Below are 23,842 nucleotides of genomic sequence, written 5' to 3'. Positions count from 1 at the left end.
ATTTTAGTATTTTCCATCACTTTGCATCAGGGATCAATCCAGCCATAGCATTCTATGAATCTCTTTGAATTAATACACATACAAATGTGTTTGAAGCCTTCAACACCGTGTAACCCTTTGCCCTCCTCATCAGCTGAGCTGTGTCTGTGACAGAGCTGACAGCCACTGTCACTGTTTGTCACTCTGCCTGTCCTGTCCACAGCACCAAAATAAAGAACTTGTTAGTCCTGTCTGAGATCAAGATATAAGCAGACAATTGATTTTCCTCCTTCTTCTCATTAGTGAGCTCTGACACTTAATAAAACATATATTTCCACACTGAGGGTAAGCAAAACATCCAGATAGTGCCTGTCAGAGAAAGCTGGGAGCAGGGATTAATCTTTATGGAAAATCAATAGCTGGAACAGAAAAATTGGCAGAACCCAAATTAAAAGTCACTGGCAATTTCTGTCTTCATATTTCACACCTTCTGCATTTCTGAAAAAGAGATTTGCTGTAAAAGACAATGACCACAGAGGCAGGGACGAGGGTGGACTTTGTGCTGGTTCCTCTTCTGCTGCTTCCAGGTGGTACCTGGTCGAGGCAAGTGCCAGGTTAGGAGCAGTTCTTTGGGTAGCACCTGGTTCCAGATGATCCCTATCCCAGGACAGAGGGCTGTGCAACATTGACCTTTCTGCTAGGGGTTGTGTCCAAGTGGCAGCATGTTCCTTAAAGTCTCCCAACATCATCTCCTCCAGGGTGCCTGAGTTATCCCTGCAGTCCCAAATAGTACCCATCCTTCATGATATTCACCCAGCTGCGTGGAAGCAGGATTTTCAGAGCAACATAAAGGCTGCAGCCCCCATCATCACAAGGGTATGACTGATTTACTCACTGCTGGCTCCCAGTTTCACTGGTGCCTCAGATACCTGAAATAAATTATACTTTCCAAATATATTCCAACCCTAAATCACAGCCACACATCAGTGAACTCGTGGTGTTCGTCAGACTCTGATTCAGAGGCTCACTTTGAGAAGGAAGAGGAATTGAAGTTTTCTAAGGAAGCCGGGGGAAGGAGGGAGGAAATTGCTCTTGTGGGATGCAAAAAGCCCCAGCTGGACCAGGGTAGGAAAGAGTTAATTGTGTCCCCGAGGCAGCAATTATCTCCAGCTCATTACACCCACTAATGGCACCCGAGAAGGGAGCCCCAAAGCCTGGACGTGCCAGAATTTGTAGTGGCTGTTTGCATAGAGCGGGTCAATAAATTTGGGGATTTGGACGCTGGTTTGGGACAAAAATCTTCCCTGGTCTGAGCCTCGCGATCACACCGTATTTCCTCAGGAGCAGTTGCCTCCTAGGCTCTTCTTTCCGCCCGTGCTGACGGATGGACAGCCCGGACAAGTCTTGGCACCAAAGGAGACCCCTGGGGTGGGTACCCCCTCCTTTCTTCGGCGATGACATTAATTTAAGCACCCGACACGTGTGGACAGGAGAGTCGAGAGCCCCTCTGAGCCGCAGGCTGCAGCGGCGCTGGTTTATTGATGATCTCGCTCAGGGAGATGGAGCGGGATCAGGGAGCTCCTTTATCTTAATGGAAGCTCATCAAAAGCCCGTTCAGATCTCCTTTTACTGTGCTGAGCTTTGCAAGACAGACGTCCTTGAGCTTAAGTTCAAGGCAGATTGTCCTGTCCCAGATCCCATGAGACATCCCTTGCTGGCAGCCTCAACCCAGCAGCGAGTGTGCTTCCCCTTTAACCAGGGAACTTCCCAAGGGGGTCACGTTTCCTTGGATGTGGGAGATCAAAGACAGGATCTGGGAAGCTTGCTGAGCCTGCAGCTTGTCCCCTAGTCACTGCTCGAGGCTGTGCCTGGCAGGGAGCACAGGCAGGATAATGCTGAGGTGCAGCATGCCTGGGGAGCTGGATGTGTGCCCCTTCCTCCCCAGGGAATGGGACATGGACACAGCTCAGGGCTGGAGCATTGATCCCGCTGGGAACTCGGTGACCGGCACAGCCGCGGAGCACGGCGGGCGGAGCTGCCCTGCTGTGATTTATCGCCCGGCTGGGCTTGCGCTCCCTCCCATCTGTCTGGCCTTCCATCTCCCATGGATAAATCAGCCCGAAGCGTTTGATCCCACAACAGCCTACAAGCAAGGGAGACTGCAAACTGCAGGAGCAAGGAAGGGCTTTTATTTCTTCAATGCTACAGTGCTTTGAGGAACATTTGTCTGTGTGTGAAGGGCCAGGACTGAGGCACGTCTGCACCACAAGGAGGGATTGAGGCTCACAGAGAGATAATGACCTACTTGGGTTTGTGGAGAACGGGAGGTGAACTCTGCACAGCCATTTTAGTGCCCTCACTGATTCCCAGAAAGCTTTTTTGGGAGCATCTTTCACACGATCACAGACACTGGGTTAGACAGGAGTGACTGTGGGGCTGGATCTGTGTGGAGGAAGCAGAGTCAGAGCTTGGAGTGATGTTGGGCTTTGTTGCTGCTCACAGGGGTGCTCTCCCCAGGGCCTCATCCAGCCCCTACGCTGGGGCAGGAGCTGTGGACCCCCATGGCTGTGGTCTGGGGGGTTGATCCAGGGGGCTGGAGGAGCTGCAGCACAGGGCCAGAGCAGGGGGGTCCTCTGGGAATCCTGACAGCCTCTGGCTCCGGCAGCAGGACAGAAGGGTGAAGTCAAGCCCGTGTCATCCCATCCATCTCTGCTGCTGCATGCTGATCCCGAGGGAAGTGTAAACTTTGGCAGCTCTAAGTGGGGTTGGAGGCGGATGCAATTCTGGAGAATAAGATTCCCTTGCAAAACCTGTACAATGAAAAAAAATTAAAGCTCTTGGCTGAGAAGCTTGTTTTATCTCTGGCAGAGGAAATAGTTCTTAATTCCCTCCCTTGCTGCCTCCCAGCAAGTTCTGAGTCCCAAGAGGGGCACAGGCCATCAGTTCTGTCAGGAAACGAGCTGGGGAAGCAGTTTTTGTTCACGGAACTGAGACTGACCCGAAGTGGCTCTGGGTGAAGCTGCTGCTGCTGCCACGTGCAGTCTCTACTGTTGGGGAGAGGCAGGTGGGGTGTGCGTGGGGTGGACAGACTGCACAATGCATTTGAGACAGATTGCAGGCAAAAATTACATTTTTTGAAGCCTTGTGTGGAATTAGGAGGTGGCTATGATGATGCAGCTCCCCCTGCTCCATCCCCCGGGTCCCCTGGGCAGGGCAGCCTGGGTTCTGCAGAAGGAGGGATGGGGCTCACGGCCATTCCACACACATTGCACTGCTCCTGTCTGAGCTCGTGAGCTGCTGATAATTGTGTGCAATGGGATGAAAGGTATTTAAGCTTGGTGCCATCCACAGCCTTGTGGCAGAGCACTGTGGCTGGGCTGTCTGAGGACCCCCATGACTGTCCTGCCATTGAACAGGGCGACAGAGGGTGAGGAGGGTCCAGGCTTCTGCCTCACAGTGGGTCAGCGGGGAGAGCACAGTCCCTGCTCACTCGGCTTTTGTCCCTTGTGTTCATTGTCACCTCCACCCGCACGGAGAGCCTCCTCTGAGTCATCTCCCAGCTCAATGGAGTGTGTGGGCTTAGTGCAGCTTTAGCTGTTCATCCTCTGCTGTGCTGGAGCCTGACACGGGCAAATGGAGCAATTCATCAGTGTGGGGATGAGGCAAATGAATGTCCTTCGACAATACAATGGACCTTGCTCTCCTCCCACCAGTTCAAGCAGCAGCTGGTGTCGCTCTGGCCCAGCGAGGGCTGCTGAAGTGGCTGCTGCTTGAGGAGCTCAAGAGGTATTAAAAGAAACATGGACTTACATTTTGTGATGAATGACTTGGTGCTTCAGCTGAAAAACACAGCTTCTGTGGAGGGAAGGGTCTTGAAAATGTTTCTGTGTAAGCAAAGAGAGTGAGAGCAAAGCCATGGCTGCAGCATCTCACCACGACTCTGAGATTTAATCTCTCCAGATGAGGTTGGTGCTGGCACTCAGGACTGTGACTGGCCTCACAGCCATGGTGGCTGCCAGGTCTGTCCTTGCCTTTCCCAGCCTGGCCCTGCTGCCTGGCCGTGGCCTTTGCCATGTGCAGTTCTGCCCCAGCACATGCCCCACTCCCGGTCTCTGAGGAGCACAGGGCTGGTGGCTCCTGGGGGATTCTGTCAGCTGTCAAATGCTTGAAGCACATTTGTGGAGTTCAGCAAACCTCTTTGCATGCAAAATAACAGGTCTCCAGAGAGCAAATCCAGAGTGAAACATCTCTGTTGATGACTGACATCAAGTTCCTCATTAATGGTGCTTTTTGGCTGTGCTGTGCGGTCACCTGCCCTTACCAGTTCCTCACCTGCAGCACACGTGAGAGGTGAGCCAGGCTCCAAACCCAAGCTCCTGCTGGGGCTGTTTCACCCCATTTGCAAGGCCCGAGCTGGGAGTCAGGGACCATGGGGCTCCCAGGGCATATTTTGTGTCTGGTCACAAAGAAGAGCGAGGTGCAATGAGCCTGGAGGCAACATGATCCTTGTCACTGGCGTAGCTTAAACCAGGGGGAAGTCACAAGAGCAGAAGTGTTCTTGGAGGTGCTGCAGCATTTGTGACAGAGATTTTTGGAGTGACTGCATTTGGTGGGCAACAGCAGTGCAGCACGGCAGGTCACTGCAGCTGCATTTGTCACCAGGACAGGGACAGCCTCGGGGCTTCTCCCACACTGGGGGCCAGTGTGACTGGAGCCAATGCAGCCCCTTCCCTGCCTGCAAGGTAGGATGCTTTGGGCAGGACTCGAGGATGTTTGAGCACCCCGGGCTGCCCCTCACAATGGGCGCTGCGCAGTCAGTGCCCGAGATAACCCAGCAGGAAGCGGGAGGAAACACAGCCTGGGGCCCGCTTGCCAACCAGCGAGCGGAGCCGCTCCGGCCCCTCGGCATCGCTCCGGCTGTGGTCGGCCAGGCTCCCTGCGGCCCCACTGGGCTGAAAACATCCATTTCAGGTGCCTGTCGGCAGCGATTAAGGAGCACAATGCTGACGGCCGTGCGGGGGGAGCCCACGGCCACGCGGTGCTGAGGCTGCCGCAGGGGGAGCGGCAGGGGAGGACTGGCTGCCCAGCACGTCCCAGCGCGGGCGCTGCGGCTGCCGCGGGTCGCGCCAGGCTGCGGGGCCGTTACGCAAGGGCTGGAGAGCGGCCCCGGTGCCGGGACAGCCCGTGTCCCACGCCGCCTCGGGGTGGCCCCAGGCTGCTGGACACCTGGGGACATCAGCCACAGGAAAAGCCCGTGGCTGCAGGATGCGGCTCAACCTCGTGATGCTTGTCGCATTGTGGATGGCAGTTGTAGCACTGGAGGCTCCCAGCTGCTGTGACCAGCTCGATCATCTGGGATTTGGGGCAGAGGATCTGTGCAAAAGGATTGTGGCTACTCAAGTGATAGTTCTCCTGGGCATTTTCGTCGTGGTTTGCAGGCACCTCCAGAGTTGGCAGCCAGCTGGGTGAGGGGCTGCTCATCCTTTCTGGCTCCTGAACCATGGGGTTGTCAGCTTGTGGCCAGAGGGGGAGGAAGGGGAAGGATGGGAAGGTGTTTCTGTGCAGGCAGAGGCCAAGCGTGCCTGTCCTACTAATAACAATGTCCTACTTGGTGCCTGCATCAAGAATGGGGCTAATCCTAATCCAGGGTAAGCATAAAGGGCCACAAGTGCTGCATGTCAGGGAGCCACGTTCTGGTTGGCACTGGCTGGTGTGCCTTGGTTTAGTGCCCTAAGGCCTGAGGTCAGGCCAGCTAGCCCAGTTCCAGCTCAGGCTTAGCTGGACCTGCCCTCTAGGATGGAGGCAGAGCTGCTTTAGGGCCTTGGTCTGCCCACTGTTGCCAGGGACGCTCTTTCAACCCCACTACTGCCAGCACAGCAAAAGACAAACACAGAGCTCACGTTTTAAGTTGTGTGTGGCTTTTCAACCCCACCAAATAACTTTATTCACACAAACGTCCCTTAATTTATACAAAGCCTCTGCCATTCATACATATCAGGGGATCCACAGTGTTCAAAGAACTTAAATAGAATGTTCATACCAACCCAAGTAAATCAAGTACAAAAAATATTTATATAAAGTTGTTCACACATAGGTCCTAGATTACCAGCTTCTGTGCAAAAAAAAAAAAAAAAAAAAAAAAGAAAAGAAAAAACAACAAAAAAGAAAAAACAAATTAATTTACTAATATTATCTTTAGTTTGGAGTCTGGGTTTAAGCCTTCTGCTCTTACTAACTCAGCACAGAAGCTGTGGGAAGTGGGGAGAGCCCTCAGCAGGGCTGGGGCAAGGTGCCCCCTGTCCTGGGGCTCACTCAGAACCCTGCTGGTGCAGTAGTGAAGCAGCTCACCCTGCAAAGCTGTTGTTTTCTGCTGGGTGAGTGGGCTGAAGGCCCATGCCGGCCTGGGCAGCTGCTGCAGAGGGAACAGGAGCCAGGCTGGGGACACCAGGCACTCCCGTATGGCCCCTGTGAGCTCTTCCAGCAGCCTAGACACACCCTCAGGGCGAAAAGCATTTGGGCAGACTCCAGAGGAATGATCCGGCAGATCACAGCTGGAAGAGAGCAGCTCCCTGCCCTTCCCTTCCAGCTACACCCATCACCTCAGACACCCTGCCCTGAAGTGTGAAATGCTTCTGGACATGAAGGGCCCACACGCTGGATGCGCCTGTAACCAGCTGAGGAGCACAGGAGCCACTGGCACAACTCTGCCCACAACAGTGGCACAAGCATTGGCTGCATTCTGGTGCAAAGGAAATGGGGGCTCTGCTTTCCCAATGCTGCCCTGGCTGATGGGACAGGGGCTGTGAGGAGTGGAGCAAGGCACTGAGCTCCACTCACCCATCCCTTGCCAGCATTGCTGAAAAGGGGACCAGGAGCACCCTTGCCCCGGGCAGCTGTAGTGTGAGACTTGGGCAGCATAGGTCTGGGGTAAGGAAGGAAAGCAGCAGCGCATTTCCCTGTTCTCCTGACCTGCAGAAAGCCCAGGGAAACAAATCCCAGTTTGTGCCCTGCAGCAGCTGTCCTGTGACGCAGGCTTAAACCCAGACTCGTACTGCATACGGAGGAGACAGACACTGCACACAACGGAGGATTTCCACGACGATGGTAATGCTTGTTTTACATCTTATTGCTCCAGAAAGGCTCTGGGAGCCTGTGATATGTAAAGGAGCTGGGTCCTGAGGAGTAAAGGAAGACCACAGGGGTAACTCTTATCTGTCACTAGCACTGCTGAACCTCAAACACAGCAGCAAGGGGATATAGGGGAGCTAATCTAACCCCTCTAGGCTAGAGCCACCTCTGCTTTCCTCCCCATGGACCAAAGCTGGCCGGGAGATCCCCATAACACCTGCATGTTGCCAGTGGTTTCGGCCTTGCTGCAGGCTGGTGCAGATAACACGTTTCCCAATCCTCCTGAGGCTTGGCTTGTTCCCCCCACCCACCCCACATCCCTCTTGTAAACAGCAAAATCAGAAGTAAACAGTTTCATACAATCACTCCCCTGGCATGGGAACCATCTGTGTCCACACAAGCCCGGAGAGTTCTGCAAGGGGGGCGTGGCTCCCCCCACACTAACCAGCTACCTCCAGCATCTTGATGCTCAGCTTCACTGCAGCCAGGAAGAGACAGACAGCATGGCCCTGGGCTGGGAAATGGACCACAGGCTCAGTGCTGCTTTCTTAAACTTGGGTTTTCCCAGCGGTGCATCCTAGTGCCAAACATCCACAGCAGAGTTTGGCCTGCAGGACTTGGGCAGGTGATGCCCAATAGACCCACCTGGGAAGAGAAGCCTAAACATTCTTCATCCCACAACATATGCAGGTTTGAGCTGTTCTCTGTTCCCACCTTGTTCTAGAGGAAGTGCTGGTCTGGGCCAAAGTAACTAAAGGAGAGATGTGGGGAGCTGTAAACAAAAGGTTCCTGTATAGTCTGGGGAGTTGAGCACAAACAGCAGCAAAATCAGAGAGAAATGCTCTTAAAAAGATCAACTAATCAGGGAAACATCTACATTGGCCAAAGGCTAGCAGCCCTAGGACTCCTCCTTGGAAGTGAATGCTAAATCCTAAGTAAGGCACTACGGTCTAGCTCACTAACATCAAGCTGCTTGAAAAACACATCTGCAATGCAAAAGCTGAGGTGGAGATGTGTGGTTCGAAGATGGCCTGAAACAGCAGTGGACCAAGAGGGCTGACCCTCCCAGGGCCTGCTGGACTCACTCCTCTTCTGAGAAGAACAGGGCAGTCCACTCACTGCCTCCCAGCTTCACCTCCTGCCCTTACTGCACCCCTTCAGGCCAGGGTTCGGTTAGAATAGCTGTAACAGTCAGGAGCAAAGGCTCTGCCAGGTGGAGGAAGGATGGTCCAGTGATCAGGGCACTAACACTGCACTTGTGAGCTAAATGGTTCACTCTCCCTTTCCTGTGGGATGCAGCACAGGAAGCTGCAGGAATCCCATGCAGCTGCAGCCCACAGAAGAGTCACTAGGGACAAACACAAGCACAAGTGTGAGAACAAGGGCTTGGTAGTGCATTTGTGCTGTCCATATGTTCACAAGTCACAGACAGCCAGTCTGGAGCCTCCTGGTCCCCCTAAGAAGGACCAGAGCTTCCTGCAGCCACAGCTTTAGCTTTGTATCCTAGAAAAGATGGAAGAGAAGAAAGAAGCCCTCCCATCCTTTCCCTGCTCTGTCTGAGCCCACCTGGATTTCCTCTATTTCCGTTCATTCCTGTGACGTCAGCATAGTACAGTGAGGAGACAGATGGAAGTGCTGCCAGTTAGGAGCCTTCCAGTGATAGCAGATGAAAGTTGCAGCTAAGGAGCAGTTTCCACAGTCAGGGATGAGGGGACTCTTTCCTGCTCGTGGCCATGGCCAGCTCCAGACTGAGCACCCTGGCAGCTCAAGAATGATGCTGGGTCAGACCAGCCCACTTCCCAGACCACTGCTGGGTGATTTCACCTGCTGAGAAACATTTTAGGTGGCTCAGAAGCTGCAGGGTAGAGAAGAGGTGGTGCTTTACATTGCAGTTACAGTGAGCAAAGTCTAAAGATCATCAACACAGGGCAGTCCCAGAATAGGAGTTTTGCTCTAAATACAGGCAAGGAAATTGAGTATAAACTGCTCAGCCTGAGGTTCCCATCTCCTGACCTGAGCTGCACTGTAACACACCCTGAACAGCAGCATTGCCTTTTGCTTCCTGGAGATCATTAGCTAGCAGGTAAAAGTGTCCTGGGGGAGGCTAGAATCCAGCCCATGACCCATTAAGGCCAAACCGCCTTCTCTCCATAGCATTGTTCCTATCGACTGAAGTTTGGCCTTAACTGGATCAGAGCAGTGGACTGCTTTCTGTTTCTCTTATAATTAGATGATGTCAATCTGAAAATGTATTCAGCTGCTCCCCAGTTCCCTCTGTACAGCAAGACAGTAACAAAGATGATAATGAAATCCAGCTTGGGATGACCTGCTTTGCCAAATGGCTTTCCAGGTTGTTTATCCTACTCTATCCTTAAGTCAGCTGTTCACAAGCCTGGCAAGGACCACCTATTCTGGAGCTGCCTGGCTATGAAGTTATTTAGCTGCTTGCAACATGTGGTCCAAGAGACTCATTTTTCCTAAAGCACTGCACTCCCAATGCAAACCTAGTCACCACTTTGCTCCCATTTTTCCTAGGCAAAATCAATAGCTTTGAACTCAAAATTTGTGCACAGCTGGACTCAGAGCTGATGCCTGGCAGCACACCTCACCATCAGCCTGCTGATTGCTACTTCCTTACGGAACCACATTCCTGGAAACATCTGAGTCACAGAGCAGCACAGGAGACACAGGGAGGGCTGGGCAAGGGCAGCTCTGCTCTCTGGATCTTGTTTCAAAGTCTCATGAATGTGACAGCTGCCAGCTTGTGTTCTTCCACAGGTCCCTGCAGCCCCCTCCTACACCCCCACAACACCCCTTCCCAACACAAAATAGTAACACCCAAATATTTCACATTGCCAGAGATCCTGCAGACCAGGGATCTTCTGTATCAGCATCTTCCCTTATCTTTGACTTCCTTGTCGCACATAAATAATGGAGATTATGGGTCCCTGGTAAATAAATCTGCAAGAAAAAACAAGAGAGGAGAAAGAGAGGTCAGGTTTATCAGTGGCTTGTCTCAGTTACTACACTGTGACTCCAGGAACTGGCTCCTGGATGGAAGGGGTGTAGGACACTACTCCTGCCACCTGCCCACTTATCTCAGTTAGTCCAAAACAGCTGCTGCCACATCTCTCTACTATCCATTGCTTTTACTATTGGTCCAGATATGAACTGGACTCAGTTTACAGTCAGTCTTTTCCCAGAGGGACTCAGACAGCAGTGTACGGAGCACACTGCCAAGGACAGCACATATCCAGCTGCCCCAGGGCAGGGGCTGAGCTGGGGCGGGCTGGCTGGGGCTGAGCATCTCCCCACAGCCCCACAACTCAGCCCCATCCCACACAGCTCTCCACAGTGACAGTCCTGCTGGAACAAGGACAAGTGTTCCCACGGCAAAGCCTGGCCTTGAGAATCCACGTGATGTGTCTGTGAGTGCTGGCTCCCTGTACTCCACCAGGAAAGGTGGAACAGCTGCAACCCCTGAGATGCCTCACACCACTCACCCACTGCGTCAGCAGCAGCTCAGGCATCGTGAGTGGCTCTGCAAGAGGTGAGTAAAATCCAGGTTGGTGCAGCTGGAAGCAGAGCAGGAGAGGTTCACAGCTCAGCCCACAAGGATGCTCAGTGTCACGGATTTTAGAGTAGAACAGGCAGGTATTGCTGCACCAATCCCTGCTTTGGCAAAAGCCTCAACATATAACAACCCCTATGGTCCCTGTAGCAGCAGAGGTGCTGCACCTCTTCATCCAGAGCCCTGGCACTCTCCTGTCCTCTGAGCTCAGGGACATGGGAATGCTCAACTCTGCACAAAAGCCACCAGCATTTTCCACACAATTTGTTTGCAACCCAGAAAACTCCCTGTGGACAGCAGAAGAACAGCACACGTACACATGATGTCACTTCTGTACTGAAAAATACATCCTTTAGGATGTCCCAAACTCAAGGAGGCACCAGCAGAGCCCAGGGCAGTGGTTGTGCTGGGAACCAGCAGGGGTGGTCCATGAGCTCTAAACTCAGACAGTTACATGGGAAAAAAACGTGGGGGGTGGATGTAGCTCCCTATTCAGCAGGGGCAGGTCCCATCCCACCAGGAATGGGTAAGGGGCTCTGCAGAGACAGCAGGGGAGCAGTGGGAAAGACCCACTGCAGAAAAAATGCCACTGCCCAGCAAATGACTCCAATCCCTTAGCCCTAGGAAATCTCATTAAAGAAATCCCTGCCTGAGGAACACATTTCTAAAGGACAAGGCTGGTCAGAGCAGAAGGCAGGGTCATGGGTGCACTCCTTTCCAGGAGAGGTTAACCAAGGGATGCCATTTTTGCAGACTGCCATCAGAATAAAGCCTTTCTGTTTGAGGAGGCGAGAGGCACACAGACATTAGGTCAGGGCAAACACACAAGGATACTTCTGGAAGGATTCTCCTATTATGCAGCTTCGTTAGCAAGTAGGGCATGGTTTCTGTTTGTGCTTCCCTGGAGTAGGAACATTTTCAGGGAAAGTGCTTGCTTGAGCAGCCCTGAGCTCACTGCTCTGAGACAGGAGAGCTCACCCCACTGACGCACGTTTGTGCAGGGGCTTGTTCAAGAGCTTTTAATCCCTCCACTGATGCCACTTATAGTTTTAATCAGCTCGAATGTTCATTCGGCATCAGCAGGATGTGAACCAGCAGCCCATGGAGCCCTCACCCAGCATGCAAGACATCACCAATGTGTGGGTCACACAGAGGGGCAGTGGCAGTGGGGTCTGCACGGCAGAGAGGACTCAGCACAGAGGAGGGAGAGATAACCCATCACCTCCTCGTGTTAACCATGTCATCTGCCCCTATGTGGGAACACAGAGAGGGAGGGAAAGGGGCTGAGTGCCTGATTTATCTCCTGAGCCTTCCCTCTTGCTCTGTACCTTAAATCCAACTGCAGCGACCTCCCTCAGAAGGCAAAGCAGGGGTGACAGCAAGCAAACAAACACAATACAACTGGCCAGAGGTGAGACAGTCCAGGTCACCCTCAGGGCTTCATTTCCCCCCAGGTAGAATCAACACTGCCCAGAAGAGTGTCGACACTCTATGGGGTGGCCCCTGTGATGCTGCATTCACTGTTACAGCTGAGAAGAGGAACTGACCTTGCTTTTACTGTCCTGTGGCTTTTGTCCATGCCAAGATCCACAAACCACCCTGAAAACAGTATAAAGTCAAAACCAACATTGTTTTAGGAATGAAATTGCTGTCCTTTAACTGGCCAGTGAGTAAAACTTGAGCTGAGTGATACTAACAGACAAGCTCTAACTCGATGCAGCAGCATCAAGTTCACTGACAGCTCTCAGAGCTGCTGCTGTGTCCCTGGTCCCTGTCCATCCTCCAGCTCTGAAATTCCAGAGGGCAGCAGTTTATCAGCAGTGCTGGGAGTGGTTGGGCACAGCACCAGAGAGCTCTGGCCAGGGTAGACACCATCATGCAGGGTGAGCACATGAGCTTGTTCAGCATCAGCTCCTGGTGCACGTTGAAAATGCAAAGAGCAGAACAATGCAAATACAAACAGCCACTTTCAGCTGAAACTAGAATAATCAAACCCAGTGACAGAGGAGTGCTGGAGAGAACCAGACTGGCCACAGCTATTGAACACCTTCCTGCTCATGACAGCCCCCCCAGATGCTGCAGCCTGCACAGATTCTTGCCATTCAACTTGAGCATCCACCCAAAATCAGACCCACTGTTTTATCCACAGTGAAAGTATCATGGAATCTACCAGAACAAGCTGGCTCAAGCTGGCTCTATACCAATCACAACCATTGAATTTAATGTCCCGTGTGAACTAAAACTACAAAGTTTCTTAAACATGTAACTGTCAGTGGTGGGTGCTGCTGTATTTGCCCTTGGTGTTTCTGTGGCCAAGGCCCCTGTGTCACAGCACTGAGCAGCAAAAGGCCACACTGCCAGTGTACCTTTTTCCTCTGCAACCTGTCTAAACCCACCCCCATCAGATGATTCCACTGGAGCAACATCTCTGGGAGCCCCTTCCCCATCCCCAGGGAATCTGGAGGGCAACTACAAAGGCAAGACAGAAAGATGATGTTCACGTCTGGAATCTGAACAGTCATTCCAGCCTTCCAGTACTGCGAAGGAGGAGTGATATACTTCCCCGTGGGCAGTGCTGGGCATCACACAGTCAGAGAGACCCATCAGCAGATACCCAGCACAACCCAGCCACTCCCTAATTGTACTAGAAAGGCTTTTGTCCTCTTAGCCCAAAATGCAGCTTTTGCCAACAACTCAAGAGAGCTGTAGATAAACTTGGCTATAGCTAAACACTTCCAGAAGGTAGGGAAAAATTGTTCACATTAAAGAGAATAACTTTGTTTTTCTCATGGAAATGCTGCCCATCTCTGCTGGAACTATTGTCCCCGGGGCCACCAGCAGTGGGAAGAGCAAGGAGAAACATCTCCACTTCAGGCAGCCCAGGGCCCAGCATAAACCAAGCCAAAAACACTTTCCTGTCTGAGACTGACATTTCCTATCTGCATTTTGGAAGGATAACAGAGCACGAAGCTCTCAGGTGCGTGCAGCATCTGTGGCAGAACTAAAGGCAAAGCTGCTGAGACATGAAGTGAAATCTGAACAGGTCAGTGACATACCAAAGAGTAAGCAAAAATCCAATCCCCTAGGTCAGGGAGGTTACAGTTTTCCAGGTTATGACATGAACCAAGGCTGAGCAGGTCTGAACTGTCCTGGGGAAGAACCTGCTGCATAACCCAGCATAGCAAAGCTACACGCCAATGCCACAAATAAGTTGGAAGAGGTTACGTGAGTTTCTCGGTCAACTAAAATTACCTGAGAGCAGAATTCAGGCTCTGCTCTAAATCCCATTTTAAGCTTCTCAAGCAGGTTTCCAATTTAAGATTTGCATTTAATAGCAACCAGAAGAAGGCTGATTTGACTGCACAACTACACCAGGAAGACCACACAGCAAAGCGCACCGAACATTCGGGCCGCCCCACGAGCGAGGCGGAGGAATACTCTGGGTTTGAACATATGGCTGGGGCTGGGCTCTATCTGGGCCAAGCGACCACGCTCCATGTGCCAGCTTGGGTTATGTAAGAGCATCCCTGGCTGCTGCAGCTGTGTCACGACGGAGCAATCGGTGCAGACTCATGGATGAAGTGGGGGGGGGCTGCACAAGGCAGCTGGGTTTGAGCAAACAGCCGCGGGGTAGGACTGTCCCCTCCGTGTTTGTTATCCCTTCATGTACTATTCCGCAGATCTGCGCAGGATGAATTTTCCCCCGAGGGCAGGGGCTGGTTGCATAACGCAGCAGCATCGTGTCAGCACAGAGCCAGTGCAGATGGCAGAGCCCAGCCTGACCCTCCATGGGCAGCAGAGCTGCTCCCACAGCCCCACGCCTCGCCCCGGGGCACAAGGCAGGGTGTCTGCTCTGGCCCCGGGGCTGAAGCACACCCATCTTAAGGGCTCACATTTCCACAGACTCATTCCCCCACCCTAATCCCCAGCCCACACTTGCACTGGGACCAGTAACCAGCCCCAGGCAGCAATGCTTGAATCAGTTAATGGCACTTGAGATGGGTGTTAAATATTTCATTCGTGGAAGAGTGCAGAGGGGATGATCTGTGGATCAGTTTGGACAAACCTACAGAAAAGAACAAGACCTACCCAATAGGTCTTTTCATTTCTCTCCCTATTTCTCTACAGATAGCAGAGTGTACCTGGGCACATGGAGAGGTGGGCAGGGGGGTCAGGCACCACAGCATTTTCCATAAACTCAGGACCCCTCAGGTGGCAGCAATGAGAGGTTTTAATAAAATCTGCCAAAATACCTCTCCCTTCCCCAACACCTGCTGCTAGGGGCTTGCTCTCAGAGCTGGACAAGCACAAAGCCATCAGCTGAGGGCTGTTAAGTGCTGGACAAGGACACGATTTCCTCCCTCTTTGCCCTCTTGCATCCATGGTTAGCTCCAGCTCAGCTGGCTGTGTGTGGTTTTGGGGCGAGGAGAGGGCTGGGGCCCAAGCTGTGATGCCAGCACCTGACACAGGCAGGCTGTCAAAGATCTCCTGGGACCAGTGATGGGCAGGCAGCTCTGCAGGAGCCTGAGAAAGGATGTGGGCTGGAAAGACGTCAGCCTCACCCCGGTAATCTGTAATTCTTCAGTTTCATTGAAATGTTTGGCTGGGAGAATCCCTAGTAACAGCTCCTGTTTACAGACAGCTTTGCCATGTAGGCAACACCTCCCAGTCCTTTTGTGTCACTGGTGAATGACACTGCCAGCTACACCACATCCCTGGGGGTCCTTCCAGACCATGTGTGACCACCCAGGCCTCAGGTTCAGGACCTCTGAGCTTGACACTGTTTAGCAGGGAGGGAGAAGGGAGGGGACTCTCTCTGGACAGAGCTGAGCTCCATCTGAGCAGCGCTGTTTTTAAGCTTCCTTCCTGAGTAGACACAGGTCTACAAACACAGACGCTGGAGACCAAAGCATCTCCTGGGTCTGGGCCACTAACGTTCACACCAAAGGGAAGTCCTGCCTTTAATAGGGAAATGAAACAGAGCCACAAGATGGACCCACGTGCCTTGAAGGTGAAAGCAAAGAGTTTTGTGCCAAGACAGATGTGCCACTTGGTGCCTACTCACTGAGCCAGCTGGGCCCCGAGGTGTCCTGTTCAAGTGTCACAGGGGAGAGGGATGGTGCTAGACAGGGAGCTCCAGCACAGACCTTGGAAATTACATCACACAGCAGAGGAGACAGAACTGGCAGATCTCAGACCTGAGAGAGACAGATGTCCCCAAAGCTTATAGCAAGTGCTTGCAGGTGTTTCTGGTGTGTCCCAGCCTGCCTCAGCCACTGGCCTGGGCCTCTGAGGAGCAAGGCTCCTGCCCAGCCCGGCCAGCTGGGCCCTTGGGCAGTGACAGGATGTGCAGCTGCTAAGTCTATTTCTCACCTCTATTTTATTTTTGCAGTAGAATAGGTGAAAACAACCTCAGAAGTGCTCTGATGAGTCACTATAGAAATAGCTCTAGGAACATAAAAGACTCCTTTGTGTCACTACAAAGTGCACTATTGGGCCAGTAAAGCCGACAGAAATAAGATAAAAAGTGCGAATCACTTACCCAGCTGCAAAGCACAGCGGTGCCTTGTCCTGAATTTAAGCAGCACATGTAACCTGGTCCATTCTGGTTTCAAGCTCAAAGGCATCAGGTCGATCCTGCGGGTTAGCAGCCAACATGTCTTTCAAGAGCTGCTTGATCCCCTCAGACATGGAAGTCCTGCGTTTCTGAGGGATGTGCAGCTCCATCTTTGGGTTTTCTAGCAGCGCTTCCCCAACGGGCACAATCTCAGTCCCCTGCTTGATGTAAGTCCCCAGCAGCTCCTTCTTGGTCTCAGCATCAATGAAAGTGATCCTCTCAATCATGGCCCAGATGATGATGCCGAGGGCAAAGATGTCAGCCTTGGCAGTGTAGTGTCCCTCCCACACCTCGGGTGCCATGTAGAAATCAGAGCCACAGGCCGAGGACAGCCAGTACTTGTTCACATTCACATTTTTGTTCTCGTGCCCACCCTCCTTGCCCCGAGCAGTCAGGCCAGCACAGACCTTGCTCAGCCCAAAGTCAGCCACCTTGAGCACAGGGGTGCCAGATTTCTCAGTTATCAGGATGTTGTCTGGCTTCAGGTCCCGGTGGACAATGTGGTTCTTGTGCAGGAAGGCAATGGCGCTGGTCAGCTGCAGCATGAAGCTCTTGTTGGTGGCTGGGTCGGGCCTTCGGGACAGCACGTACTGGTTGAGGTCTCCCCCTTCACAGAACTCCATGACAAACCACAGGTAGCAAGGCTCCTCTGCATAGCCCAGGATCCTCTCACCTGACCAAAAGGGATAAAAGGGATTTTCAGATACATTTCAAAGTTCATACTAACCCAGGATGGCTGAGGAACAGGTGTGGTTTTTGTGGATAGTAAAAAATTTTGGGAATGTGACTGGGACCTACTGCACTGCAGAGCACCAGCAGTGATACTGGTACTGCTGTGGCTTCAAGTACTTTGGGATCCTGTTCAGCACAACACACCAGCACCTCATCCAAACCCAGTGCTGAGAACCAGCTCAGGGACCTCCTCCCAGCAAAGTGCAGAGAACATCTTCAGTCCTACCATCAGGCCATTCTCCCCGGGCTCTGACAGCCAAAGCTAAAAGCACAATTAGTAGTGAATCTACAGGAAAAAAAATCACTTCTGTGAATGCCTCCTCTCCCACCTGAGCTCTGCTGAAGGAGGCAAAAGCTGGCTCATTTTATACACTTTACTGGAACTGCACACAGGGAGTAAATCACAGCCCTTAACACTGTGCCAGCACAGTCTTGCCAAGAGTGGTCACACCAGATCCAAGCCCCGTGGCCCACTGGGTCTTCCGAGACCAAATCTGCACATTTTAGGATTGCATTTGTGCTGGGGAAACTCTGCCACTTCATCCAGCTTTCATTAAGTGCCAACAAGTCTTTAATGAGAGGAAACTAGAGGTCCAAGCTGCAAACAATATTTGCTGAGTGTAATCTCAGCCACACTTGTGACTGTAAGTACTCCTACTACTCAGAATTACACTCCAAACAGCTTCTTCTGTCACCAGACATCAAACTGAGCTCTTCAGGCTCAGTGCATCTCAGGCTTTACTCCACAAAACTCCTGCCTAAGGAAGGACTCTCTTGCACATCAGTTAGACATGTGAAGAACACAACAGCATCACATCAGCTAATGGGGCCAGGTCTGCCACTGGTGCTCCCCAGGGATGCCAGGATGCCCCAGGGAGCATTAGCAACAGACCGACCCCAGTTAGCTGATGCCAGGAATGCAAACCCCAAGGTCAGACCCCAAACCTCCTCCAGAGAGCACCGAGGTGATTGGCAGAGCCTACACACACCACCAGAGCATCATTTTGCTGTAGAAATCGATTTTTTTTATCTTCAAGCGTCATAAGAGGGAAGCTGGAGGATACCACTCACCTCTGCCAGAGTTAAAAAGTCCCACAGCTGAACTCAAGTGTTTTTGAAAGCAGTTAAATAACTCCACCTATTTGACAAAGCTGGGTTTTGTTTGAGCAAAGCCCTAGAGAGCATCTGGGAAAGCAAAAAACTTCCAGCAGCAGGTAAAGCCAAGGACTACCAGGGCCACCCAGCCCTGGGCTGCACTGGTCAGCAGTTGGTGTGGGCGGGAATATTGGTTATTTGCACAAACAGTCTGTATCCATGGCTACTGCTGTGGAAATGGAAATTTGCACAACAGAAGGATTTGGCTGCACCTCCCCATAATCAGCAATCTTTCGCTGAGATTAGGTCTGAAGGTTAGATCTGGGGGATGAAAGAACAAGGGTGGAGTTACACTTTGGGGGTCTCATCTGGCTGGAAGGAGGCTCCCCATGCAAGCCCAAGGGCCAGCTGGGAGCAGCACAGGACAGCTTGACTCTGGAGACTAAAATGCTGACCAGAAAAAGCAGCTTCTCTGGTGCAAGCCACCTTTGGCATGACAGCACGGAAACTGAAGGAGAACCTGCCTGTCCTGGGAGCAGAGACTCCAGCACAACCAGCACAACCCCAGCTCACACAGCTGCCACCAACTTGATTTGTTAAACCCCGAGTGACATCACAGCAGGACACAGGGCTTGGCTTTCCTGCTCTCCTCTGCAGCCATACAGCCCCAACACAAGGAGCAGGAGTGTCTGTCTCTTCTCTAGGAATCAAACCATCACAAGGAGCATGGTAGAGCCCCACATCCCTCACACACAGCCAGGTGGAGCATCCGCACAGCACTGCTGGCAGCCCCTTCCCACAGGAAGTGCCTCAAACACTGGCTCAGCAGCAGCCAGGACCTGTTAGCTTTAACAAGCCAAGGTTTGTTTTTAGCATAAGGAAGGCTCTGATTTAAAAATTGGCCCCTGAAGCTCAGCAAGCATAGGAAAGATGACAGGGATCCAGCAGTAGCTGAGCACCAGGCACTTCACTTTGGGTGGAGCATTGCGAATAGAGGCTTAAGCCAAAAGTAATATTTCCTCATTTTCTTTCTGTAATCTGAAAGTGTTTTAGTTGTTAAATCATCTTCCTGCCTTCAAAACAAACAGCTTTAAACATAAAGAGCTGGCAAGACGCTCCCTAAAGATGAGATGTTAGCAAACTGAAGACAAGCAGTCAAGAGCTGAGGAGATGCCAATGACAGGCTGGACCTGTTCTCTATCACCAAGCCAGCATCCCCATGTGCTCCCTGCCCAAACACATGATGGTACACACTCACACTCCATCTTTCCAGCAGCACACACAAACCTCCCCCATCCCATCCTGGGAACTCATTAGCAGCAAGCTAATTTGCTTAGCTTCACAGGGGAAATAAAAATCCAGTGAGAGCAGAAGCAGCACCCCAGTGCTTACCACATGTAACCTCTGACTCCCTCTGTGCAAGAAGGCTACACCAGAGAGATGGGAGCTGGCAGCATAGAATTCCAGGCAGTTAGAATGATGGCAACACAGGGAGTTGATGCCAGGGCAGCCTACGAGTGCTGGTGAGAGGTTGATGGCCCCACAGGTGACATGGGACGACCAGGAAGCAACACCTTATACCTGTTCACTTAAGGCAGCTGTCACTGCTCCAGGTTAGCAACAAGAAGGGCATGTGATGTGCATAAGCACTGGAGGTGCTTCTGTGGCAGGGCTCTGAGCACATTGCACTGGTACATGCCTCTCCTCCAGCTCAGCACCGAGCTTTCACCTTCCTTTTCACGCCCTGCCCTTTAAATTTAATTACTCCACATCTCGTTAAAATGATAAAGGTTCAGGCTCTGCACCGTAGCTGAGACCTAACCCTGCCTGATAACCCGACAGTTGTGCTCCCAATTGAGAAAGTCTCGGATTAATCCTGGCCATGCCCTGAGCCCCGGCACGTTGGCACAGCATCTGCGCTGGCCCGTAAATAGCCCAGCTGCGGTCGTGCAGAATGGCACGGCAGCACAGCTCCACGGCCACAGCTCCAGCCCTGCTGCTGGCAGGGAAGGAGAGCGGGAGACCTGCAGGGCTCACCCAGCTCCAACCTTTGTTTTGAAAATATTTATTCACATCTATCAGACCCAAGGCTTGGGAAGGCAGCAAGCACAGGCTGCCTGGCACAACACAGCCCCGAGAGCAGCCAAGCAGACAGAAAGGAGAATGTGCTCTAGCTTGGTTTGAGGAGTTAAGCTACTCCTGTCCAGGCTGGGAATGCAGAGCCCAGCTCTGCTCCCCTCTGAGGGGCTGCAGTAGGAGCAGAGCAGGCAAAGCTCTCCCCACTGCTGGGAATTCAGGAGGCTCAACCTCGTCTAGAGGTGGGGCACCTATGGGTCTCCTTCCCCATCTGGAGATGGGGCACCTCCAGCTACCCGGGAGTTTTCCCCAAGACAAGCCACCTGTCCTCAGGATGGGCAACATGACAGATGGGGGCAGGACCTCCCATTCCTGCTATAGCTGGACACACACCCGAAGGGAAGAGTTGGCTCCTCTCCCATCGAGCTGTGTGCCCTGGCTGTACAGGAATTTGGACACTGCCGTTCTCAGGGAGCCTCCCTTGGATGGTTGTGTGAAGGAAGAGCAGAAGCTGGGATGCCTGGGGAGAGCCAGGCAGGTCTGGACATGTCCAGCCACCAGAGATACAGAAGGGACAGACAGGGCAGACAGTCAGAGCCACAGGTTTGCTCAGAAGATGGATCTCAGGAGCTTTGCATGAACTCTGTGCCTGGTGTGGGGGCTGCCTAAACTGCAGGCTCAGGGAGACTGAGCACCCCAAGGAGCTGACAGGAACCCTGGCACACAAGTTTGGGGAAGGAAGGATTGGGGTGATTGGTTCTGCTCACAGGCTGGGGGGCACAGGGGCATCAAGGCACAGGGCTCCAGTATTTTTCCACTTCTCACAGCACATTGGAAAAGCTGGGTCTGACAAACAGCCAAGTGAGCAAAGGGAAGGAGGGAGCATTTTGGAGATGCCACCATCACAGCTATCGGCTGTGACAGGAGAAGGTGACCCCTGACAGCCCTGTGACGCTGCTGAGGGATCCTGAGGAAAATGAGGGTATTAACCCAGACTACAGGCATTAGTGCTTCCAGGGCTGTTCCACAGAGCCAGCAACAGGGGGGACATGGAGACAGTCCTAAAGCTGTGAGATCTTGAGCTGTAGTATGCTGCAGCCTTGGAGTGTTCAGAGATGGGACAGGATGGGCAGAGAGGGGGAGATGTCCCCTTGGTGTGACTGGGGCAAAGGCTGTGAAGGTCCTCAAGGGATGTGTGTGGGCTGTGGCACAGGTCAGGGTAGCAGACGGAGTCTCAGGATTTAGCGGGTAAGGGAGGTCGAGTCAGCAATAGCCAAGGGTCCAGCACACAGGAATGTCCCCCAAGGGTTAGGTATGAACCAGGAGGTGACAACAGGAACCCTCAGGACTGGGGGCACAACTGCAGGGCACCTGGAGGGACCCCCACAGGCAATGCTGCAAGACATGAGGGTATTAGCCCAGACTACAGGCATTAGTGGGGGTTAGGGAATGGGTTACTGGGAGCATCGTACAGGAGAGTGGAGGGGATGGCACAGCATGGGGGAACAGGGTCCAGAACAAGGGTTCTTCAGGTGTGTTCAGGGTGAGTGGCAGCAAAACAGAATTGCTGTGGGGGGAGCCCTGCAGGGACAGGACAGAGATGAGTGATGGGAGCAAGCCTAGAGCAGATACCCCAGAGAGGACCCCAAGAGGGGTGATGGGTGCTCAGGGGCACAGCAGGGAGAGCCCAGGGGTGGTTACACTGGAAAAGCAGCGAGTTGAGGCTAGAAGAAGGGCACAGTGAGAGCTGGGGGGAGCTTTGGGTACTCCTAAGCACAGGCAATGCCCAGGAGGGATTTGAGCAATAGGGTGATGGGGAGCAAGTGAGGGCAGCAGCAGTGTCTGAGGTGCAGGTATTGTGGAAGGGTGTCCATGGAGAAAGGAGACAAAAACAGGATGACCTGCATGGGGCGTCCCAGCAGTCACCTTCTCTGGGGGTGTAACCTGCGAACGGGGCGGGAGGATCTGAGTGTGGAGGCCATTGCTGGCAGCAGGGAGGTGGCAGACCCAGGTGCTCAGGGGTAGGGCTGAGTGACACGGGTGTCACGCACAGGGACCCTGGAGGCCCTGGGTGTGGGAGGGCAGCCCGGGAGATGCCCCAGGAGGGCACCGGGGCCGTGCCGGGAATGCCGGTACCTTTGAGGGAGGTCTCGACGAGGCGCAGGTAGAGCTGGCTGCGCTTGTTGCCGTGGCTCATGCGCTGCCCCAGGCCGTGCCGCTGCAGGACGCACTCCTCGAACCGCACCACGTTGGGGTGCTGCCGCCGGAGGCTCGTCAGGGCCCAGAACTCGGCCAGCGCCAGCTCCACGTTCTCGGGAGCGTCGCAGCGGATCCGCTTCACCGCCAGTCGGGCGCCGCTGCGGCCCGACACCGCCTCGTACACCACGCCGTAGGCGCCGCGGCCGATCTCGGCCAGCAGGCTGTACCGCGGGCCACCGCCGCCGCCGCCGATGCCCGGCCCCGCCGCCGCCGCCGCCGCCGCCATGGCCCCGCGCCGCGTCGCCCGCCGCCGCTGCGCCGTCCTTTGTGTCCCGCGGCGGCCGCCGTCCATGGCCCCCCCCGCCCCGCGTGCCGGGCAGCGCCGCGCGGGCGAGGGGGCACGCGCCGAAACCGCCGCCGCGCCGCGGGGCGGAAAAGCGCGCGCTGCCGGCTTCTTTAAGCGCTCGGCCAATCGCGGCCGCGCGGGGCGAACCACTGCGGCGCCGGGGGGTGGCGGCGGCCGCCGCGACGGGGCTCGGCCTTTCGCCGCTGCCGGCCCCGTACTCGGAAAGGGAGGTCCGGGTTTCCCGCCCCGGGCGCGGTAACCGGGTCTCGGCGCCGCCAGCGCGACTCTGCGCGGCCGGGGCTCAGCGCGGCGGCAGACCCCTCCCGCTCCCCCGCCACGGTGGTACGCGCCGCGCCGGTGTAAACAGGCCGGTCATGGGGGCCTCGGCGTCCGCCGCGGGTCCCACACTGTCCCTCCCTCCTTCCCTCCGGGTGCGGCCCGGGGGAGGCGGTGCGGGCTCAGGCCTCACCCGTGGGGCTCACCTGGGGAGCGGCGGCGGGGACTCCGGGCCGGGCGCTGCGCGGCGGCGTGTGAATGGGCGGGGTGGGGGAGCGGCGGCGGCGGCGGCGGTGGGATAAGAGCGTGGCCGCGCGCCCTGACGTAACCCCTTATGTAACGGCGGGGGGTGACCCGCCCCCACCAGCCCCCTCCCACCGCCCCGGGACGGGCGGTGAACCGGGAGGGCGGGATGCCCCGGGGTGGGCTGGGAGGAGCGGTGCACCGGGGGTTGCCGTGCGGTACAAGGGGTCCGGTGCACCGGGGAGGGCTGTGTGTGATGCCGCCAGGGGAGTGATGCTCCGGGACACGGTGCTCCGTGCGCTGGGGAGGGGGGCGGTGCACACGTTGTAGGTGATGACCCGGCGGGGAGGTGACACCGTCAGGGAGGTGATTCCCCGGGGAGGGGTTGGTACTCCGGGACCCAATAAATCCTCGAGACCCGGTAAATCCCCGGGAGCCGTTGTGTCAGCGGTAGGCGCGGTGCTGGATGTTCGGCGAACCGGCGCTGTGCAGCCGCACCGGGAAGGGCGGGCGCGCGGCTCGGGGGCGGTTTCTCCGGCAGCATTCGGGCGCCGCGCTCACCCCGACGGTTCGACCCCAT

General features: G+C 54.3%; 1 protein-coding gene across 1 annotated transcript; it reads right to left on the bottom strand.

Annotated features, from left to right (window-relative positions):
• Positions 1 to 9,925: 9,925 nt before the first annotated feature.
• STK35 (serine/threonine kinase 35) lies at positions 9,926 to 23,842 on the bottom strand. The gene is made up of 4 exons (XM_066331059.1): positions 23,761 to 23,842; positions 22,335 to 22,946; positions 16,221 to 16,968; positions 9,926 to 10,068 (listed from the first exon to the last, which is right to left on the bottom strand). Exons 1-3 carry the CDS (start codon positions 23,840 to 23,842, stop codon positions 16,256 to 16,258), a joined length of 1,407 nt encoding a protein of 468 aa, XP_066187156.1. The 3' UTR covers positions 9,926 to 10,068; positions 16,221 to 16,255.

Source organism: Sylvia atricapilla, chromosome 16 (genome assembly GCF_009819655.1).
Source record: "Sylvia atricapilla isolate bSylAtr1 chromosome 16, bSylAtr1.pri, whole genome shotgun sequence".
Lineage (NCBI taxonomy): Eukaryota > Metazoa > Chordata > Aves > Passeriformes > Sylviidae > Sylvia > Sylvia atricapilla.
Note: the sequence above shows the minus strand (reverse complement) of the source record. Positions and strands in the feature narration are given on the sequence as shown.

Bases quoted from the DNA above. Each gene is read 5' to 3' on its own strand.
- STK35 (XM_066331059.1), bottom strand. From the start codon at position 23,842: ATGGGGTCGAACCGTCGGGGTGAGCGCGGCGCCCGAATGCTGCCGGAG. The intron at 22,947-23,760 runs GTGCGGCTGCAC...CGGGGCCGGCAG, and splicing joins CCGCGCGCCCGCCCTTCCCG to CGGCGAAAGGCCGAGCCCCG. The intron at 16,969-22,334 runs GTACCGGCATTC...CCTTTTGGTCAG, and splicing joins CGTCGAGACCTCCCTCAAAG to GTGAGAGGATCCTGGGCTAT.